Source organism: Salvelinus fontinalis, chromosome 29 (assembly GCF_029448725.1).
Source record: "Salvelinus fontinalis isolate EN_2023a chromosome 29, ASM2944872v1, whole genome shotgun sequence".
NCBI lineage: Eukaryota > Metazoa > Chordata > Actinopteri > Salmoniformes > Salmonidae > Salvelinus > Salvelinus fontinalis.
The window spans coordinates 37448606-37456040 of record NC_074693.1 but is presented as its reverse complement, the minus strand read 5'-3'; the positions used below and the strand labels follow the sequence as shown (position 1 = coordinate 37456040).

At 41.6% G+C, this 7435-nt stretch overlaps 1 protein-coding gene across 5 annotated transcripts in view; it reads left to right on the top strand.

Annotated features, from left to right (window-relative positions):
• Window positions 1–314: 314 nt before the first annotated feature.
• Window positions 315–7435, top strand: part of LOC129827952 (E3 ubiquitin-protein ligase RNF130-like) — a 68165-nt gene continuing 61044 nt past the window's right edge. For 2 of the 5 annotated variants that reach the window (XM_055889259.1, XM_055889258.1), the window contains exons 1-2: window positions 316–459; window positions 1011–1465. In XM_055889259.1, coding sequence (XP_055745234.1) covers window positions 1198–1465 — 268 coding nt within the window. In that variant the 5' untranslated portion in view covers window positions 316–459; window positions 1011–1197. Of the gene's footprint in view, window positions 460–1010; window positions 1466–7435 lie in introns of all 5 variants that reach the window. The other 3 variants (XM_055889261.1, XM_055889260.1, XM_055889262.1) reach the window with 2 other exon arrangements.

Below are 7435 nucleotides of genomic sequence, written 5' to 3'. Positions count from 1 at the left end.
ACTACTACAAGCTCTGTGCCTGGTCCAGTCAACTCAAAAATATAAACAGGAGAAATATGAGGGGGCACGTGCCCCTTTGGGCCCTTTCAGGAACCCTTTTTTTTCTACGAGTGTATATGTTCTTACAATTGTATATGGGGGACACTGTGGAACCAAAACGATATATCAGTAGGCCTAGGCTCTGTATTTTATTAATTCATGTCGACAGGTGATGTAAGGCTGATTTAAGGTTACAGGTGGGCGACTCTTTAGATAACGAACGCTTGTATACTGTCGTGATAGTACACCCGCGGCTCTCGCCCCCTTCTATGTGCGCGAGCTTTGTGTATGCTCAAGTCGCGCTTGCGCTGTGTAACCAGAAGAGCCAGAGAAAAAAAAGACGAGAGAGTGGATTCGATTTAATAAAGCAAAGCAAGAGGTTTTGTGTCAATATCGTTTTGGTTCGACGAAATGGAGAAGGTAGGTTGCGCACCATGGCTTTCAGAGGTGCGAATTAATGCGAAATGCGTACATTAATGGCTCCGATCAAGGGTAGCTCGCTATCGCTATCATTGGTACGCTATTGTGAACACAAAGCAGTAATGACAGCTGTTCACTTGTGGCAATAATGCACATCTGTAAAAACAAATAATTGTCTTTAGAAAGACATTGCCACTATTGAAAATAAGGCTATTCCTAAAATAAGAAGTTTATCTAATTTTAATGTCTAGGCTTTGTATTTGGGATATATTCGGGATAGCCTACTAAATAATCGAACGATATAAATGCGCATTATAGTTGACATTGATATAGAGCTTATTATTTTCAAATAATGGGCTCTCCTTAGGCTGTCATGCGATAAAAGGTTACACGACTTGTGTTGTAAGATTAAGCCATTTACAGCAAATAGGCAACCCATTACATCTTAAGTATATAGCCTACACCTCTCTAAAGCCATTTGATTTGATTCAATTATTATTTCAGCTTTTCATTCTACAGTTCTAATGTGCGGGTTTTTGTTCGTTCCAAAGGCAACATAGGCAACATGTATTGGAATAAGAAAACGATGTGAAGAGCACAGCATGTTTTTATGACGGGACGCCGCAGGGAAGACGCCGAGCCCCCATCAGTTTATTTGGGGGAAAATCGTTGGAGTTGTTCAATTCCCTGAGTAACAGCTTGGATGTAAAGGGGACATTACAGTAAGACATTCCAAAGATGCCCAAGAGGTGGACCGCAGCAACGCCATGCAGCCATCTCCCTCTCGTCTTGTTGGTGCTCGTTCTGCCCAGGTGTATACTGTCGATCCGTGCCGACAAAACCATCAGCAAGGAAGACCATGTTACTGCTACGGTCAATGCCACCGTACTTGACTCCAAAGGCAATCCAAAGCAAATTCTAACCAAGGACGATGGCACGTACGGCCAGAATTCACCGAAAGTGGACGCGAAAGGAATCGTGATTGGACCTGCACCGAATCATGGAGGTAGGTTATATATAATTTATCAGCAGCGATGTATAGTTGCATTCAGGGTAAATACACGGTGTTAATGCATGCATGATATATAAGTAGCTTACCCCATTAATGCAATTGTTTGAATGATATTGAGGAATTGCTTTATAGGCTACTTAAGATGTCAATAATACTACTGCTGACATGCAAACTTTGCTTCTAAATGGCAAGTGAAAGCTGTTCCCATAGTATTTTCTATTTCCAGACATTGCTTCTGTGTAATCATCAAGAGGGGCACATACTGTGTGTGTGGGTGGGTGGGTGTACATAAAAATGGCCTCCAGAAGTTCACCTGACTCTGGGGAAGTAGACAGTTGGCAAAATCCCGAACCCAAACTTCTTTCTTCATCAACACTATGACCCTTGGTCCCCCCCCCCCCCCAAAAAACAGTACAGTTCACGTAACAGGGTTGACCTTTAATCACATAAAATAAATAATAATCTTGAGAAATGTGTCGGTGCATGTATTTGAGATCATTGCATGGAGGGCTCTTGCGTTGTATTTTCTATACGCCGATCATAACATCTAAGATAACACTTGTCAGAAATAATAGAGGTCAATGTATGTTTTCTTCAAGCAATTGTATCTATAAGAAACATCTGAACTATTTGCCAGGCTCTGCTGGTGACACACACCGCACACAGTAACAAGACAAATGCAGTGTCTCTCCAACTGACACACAGTAATAAACTACTGGGATATTTGTGATCCAGTTTGAAGTGCCTTCTACCAGACTGCTGCTGTATTAATAAATACACAGTTGTTTAGGCAATATTTTCCTGTTATTCCAAGATGCTATATTGTCCCTGTCTCTTTCTTCAGTAGTCGCATTTCCCCTTTCGGCCCTTGTCTTTATCTGTTATGGTGCCACATATTGGAATTAGCTCATGTTTCTGCAAAGCTAAGCTAGTTTCTGGTCACTTCTCAAAATATCAAAGGAAATCTCTGACATACTTTACATGCTATTTTGTTCAAAATCGAGAACTACTTCCTTTTCAGGATTTGCAAACAGTGGTAACTTTTCAAATCATGAAAAAAGGATGCTCTTCTAATTCTACCCGTTTAGTTATTATATATTTTCTGTATTTTACCCCCCTTTTTCTCCCCAATTTCGAGGGGAGAAGGAGTCGCTAGAGCGCAATGAGCCAAGTAAAGACCCCCCAGCCAAACTCTCCCCTAAACCTGAAATCATTGCAATATTATAGCATAAAACTGACCAATCACTGCAGTACAAAAAGAGGGCTCGCAATTTCAACCAATCACACATTTACCACATAATGTGGTTCAATCAAGCCAAACATCCACAAACTTTTTCCCTCATCACAGCATTTTTGCCACAAATTGGACAAAATTATTGCATATTGCCATGCAAAATGTCAGAATTGCTGCAGCAAAATCTGGCATTTTTGCCCGCAAATGTATTACAAAAATCCTGCAAAATCATGGAGGGACTGCATATCCTGTACTTCTGTCAAAGGAAGAGTGAGGATACAAGCAAACAGTCAGTTTCAATTTTCCTACCTCTCTTTGTTCTTGGCATAAGGATTCTTTGTTCTGAACAGTTCTTTGTCTTCCTTGTTCACAAAGAACAAAATGATACCCTTTTTGTAAAGGTTTTACTTGATATAGAACATGATAGGTGTACAGTTGCTATGGAAACTAAAATGGCCAGAAAAGTAATAGCACTGTTTCCATTTCTGTTGTGGGCAGAAGGTGCCTTTTGAATCGTCCAAGTGTATAATCAAACTTCAGTATGGTCAGCCTAAAATAGTTACAACCCCCCTGTTCTTGTTGTGTCCAAAAGTATGATAGAGAACTTCATTGGTTGAAATCTGATTTGACGTACAGTGCCTTCAGAAAGTATTCACACCCCTTGACTTTTTCCACATTTTGTTGTGTAACTGGCAATAACCCACAAGGTTTTAATTTTTTTTTTATTTTTACTAATTATTAAAAATGAAAAGCTAAGATGTGTTAAGTCAATAAGTATTCAACCCCTTTTGTTATGGCAAGCCTAAATAAGTTCAGGAGTAAAAGTTTGCTAAACAAGTCACGTAATAAGTTGCATGAGCTCACTCTGTGTGCAATAATTGTGTTTAACTGACTTTTGAATACTTCCTCATCTCTGTACCCCACATACAATTATCTGTAAGGTCCCTCAGTCGAGCAGTGAATTTCAAACACAGATCCAACCACGAAGACCAGGGAGGTTTTCCAAAACTACAAAGATACAGGCATCCTTCCTAACTCAGTTGCCAGAGAGGAAGGAAACCGCTCAGAGATTTCACCATGAGGCCAATGGTGACTTTAAAACAGTTACAGAGATTAATTGCCGTGATATGCAAACTGAGGATGGATCAACAACATTGTAGTTACTCCACAATACTAACCTAAATGGCAGAGTGATAAGAAGAAAGCCAGTACAGAATACAAATATTCCAAAACATGCATCTTGTTTACAATAAGGTACTAAAGTAAAACTGCAAAAAGCTTTATGTCCTGAATACAAAGCGTTATGCTTGGGGCAAATCCTACACAACAAATCATTGAGTACCACTTTTCAGATTGTTAAGCATGGTGGTGGCTGCATCATATTATGGGTATGCTTGTCATCGGCAGGGCCTAGGGAGTTTTTCTTCAGGATACAAATAAATGGAATAGCGCTAAGCACAGGCAAAATTCTCCCATAAAGACACTGGGATACAAATTCACCTTTCAGCAAGACAATAACCTGAAACACAAGGCCAAATATACACTGGAGTTGCTTACCAAGAAGACATTGAATGTTCCTGAGTGGCCTAGTTACAATTTTGACTTAACATGGCTTGAACATCTATGGCAAGACTGTAAAATGGCTGTCTAGCAATGACCAACAACCAACTTGACAGAGCTTGAATAATGTTAAAATAATAATGTGCAAGTATTGTACAATCCAGGTGTGCAAAGCTCTTAGACTTACCCAGAAAGACTCACAGCTGTAATCGCTGCCAAATGTGATCGTAACATGTATTGACTCAGGGGTGTGAATATTTATGTACATTTGATATTTCTGTATTTAACTTTCAATACATTTTCAAAAAAAATCTAAAAACATGTTTTCACTTTTTCATTATGGGTTATTGTGTGTAGATGGGTGATTAAAAAAACAAACATATTTCATCCATTTTGAATTCAGGCTGTAACACAACACAATGTGGAATAAGTCAAGGTGTATGAATACTTTCTGAAGGCACTGTAGATTAGCCTTGAGTCCGAGACTAGGACTTGTTTTTGGTGTCACTCAGGTTGACTGCCAATGACCTAGTTTCCATCGTCTGCTGCTGGCACCGTGGTGGCAGTTCGGCCTTGGTGGGGTGGCGTGACCTGTGCCACAACCCTTCCAGCAAACCACCAACCCCAAACTCGTGTCAGGCAAAGTTGAACATCAACAGCATGTTAGTAGGCATATGACCAAGGGAAGGGTGAAAAAATATACTTGGAATAATGTTCAACAAAGTAACAAAAGGACGAGTTTGTATGTCTTGGGTCATAGTTACTTAGGAGAGCTCTGTTGTTTGGTATCACATCAACACTAATGTCCATTTACCGTACTCAACGGGAATTGCTAGTACTGTCATGGTAAGGCTCTTCTGTTGAAGGGGTTACTTAACTGGGATAGAACTGGTTTTCCCACTGCCTACACTCTGTGGGTGCCGTACAGGATTCCATTACTCTACTGAAGGTCGGTCAAGGCCATCGCGCATGTACTTTGGTGAGCAGGAACACTTCCCTGTGCTGGTCTTTCTTCAGTTCAATAGGTCTGACAGAAAGCAATCTCATAGCACCACACATGAACCTGACTCAATGGAATTATCACCAGCACTCGATTTCAAGGACGTCACATGCCTGTTGAATGCTTCGGTCTTGGCAGTTACCTGCATTCCACGTGACACTTTTGTGTTTGTATTACTGAGGGAATGAGAGACATTTGATTTCAATACAACCTTTTCCTCAGAGGTGTAGGTATGAGACTAACACAGAACCCAAACCGGCTGCGCGCGTGTGCCATCATGCATACATTTATTTTGTCCCCCCACACCAAACGCGATCACGACACACAGGTTAAAATATCAAAACAAACTCTGAACCAATGACATTAATTTGGGGACAGGTCAAAAAGCATTAAACATTTATGGCAATTTAGCTAGTTAGATTGCACTTGCTAACTTATTTGTCCTATTTAGCTAGCTTGCTGTTGCTAGCTAATTTGTCCTGGGATGTGAACATTAGGTTGTTATTTCACCTGAAATGCACAAGGTCCTCTACTCCGACAATTTTTATTTATTTCACCTTTATTTAACCAGGTAGGCTAGTTGAGAACAAGTTCTCATTTGCAACTGCGACCTGGCCAAGATAAAGCATAGCAGTGTGAACAGACAACAACACAGAGTTACACATGGAGTAAACAATAAACAAGTCAATAACATGGTAGGAAAAAAAGAGAATCTATATACAATGTGTGCAAAAGGCATGAGGTAGGCAATAAATCGAGTAATTACAATTTAGCAGATTAACACTGGAGTGATAAATCATCAGATGATCATGTGCAAGAAGAGATACCGGTGTGCAAAAGAGCAGAAAAGTAAATAAATAAAAGCAGTATGGGGGTGAGGTAGGTAAATTGGGTGGGTAGTTTACAGATGGACTATGTACAGCAGCAGCGATCGGTTAGCTGCTCGGATAGCAGATTTTTAAAGTTGTTGAGGGAGATAAAAGTCTCCAACTTCAGAGATTTTTGCAATTCGTTCCAGTCGCAGGCAGCAGAGAACTGGAAGGAAAGGCGTCCAAATGAGGCTTTGGCTTTAGGGATGATCAGTGAGATACACCTGCTGGAGCGCGTGCTACGGGTGGGTGTAGCCATCGTGACCAGTGAACTGAGATAAGGCGGCACTTTACCTAGCATAGCCTTGTAGATGACCTGGAGCCAGTGGGTCTGACGACAAACATGTAGCGAGGGCCAGCCGACTAGGGCATACAGGTCGCAGTGGTGGGTCGTATAAGGTGCTTTAGTAACAAAACGGATGGCACTGTGATAAACTGCATCCAGTTTGCTGAGTAGAGTATTGGAAGCTATTTTGTAGATGACATCGCCGAAGTCGAGGATCGGTAGGATAGTCAGTTTTACTAGGGTAAGTTTGGCGGCGTGAGTGAAGGAGGCTTTGTTGCGGAATAGAAAACCGACTCTAGATTTGATTTTGGATTGGAGATGTTTGATATGAGTCTGGAAGGAGAGTTTGCAGTCTAGCCAGACACCTAGGTACTTATAGATGTCCACATATTCTAGGTCGGAACCGTCCAGGGTGGTGATGCTAGTCGGGCGTGCGGGTGCAGGCAGCGAACGGTTGAAAAGCATGCATTTGGTTTTACTAGCGTTTAAGAGCAGTTGGAGGCCACGGAAGGAGTGTTGTATGGCATTGAAGCTCGTTTGGAGGTTAGATAGCACAGTGTCCAAGGAAGGGCCGGAAGTATACAGAATGGTGTCGTCTGCATAGAGGTGGATCAGGGAATCGCCCGCAGCAAGAGCAACATCATTGATGTATACAGAGAAAAGAGTCGGCCCGAGAATTGAACCCTGTGGTAACCCCATAGAGACTGCCAGAGGACCGGACAACATGCCCTCCGATTTGACACACTGAACTCTGTCTGCAAAGTAGTTGGTGAACCAGGCAAGGCAGTCATTAGAAAAACCGAGGCTACTGAGTCTGCCGATAAGAATATGGTGATTGACAGAGTCGAAAGCCTTGGCCAGGTCGATGAAGACGGCTGCACAGTAATGTCTTTTATCGATGGCGGTTATGATATCGTTAAGTACCTTGAGCGTGGCTGAGGTGCACCCGTACTCCGACAATTAATCCACACATAAAAACGATCAACCGAATCGTTTCTAGTTATCTCTCCTCCTT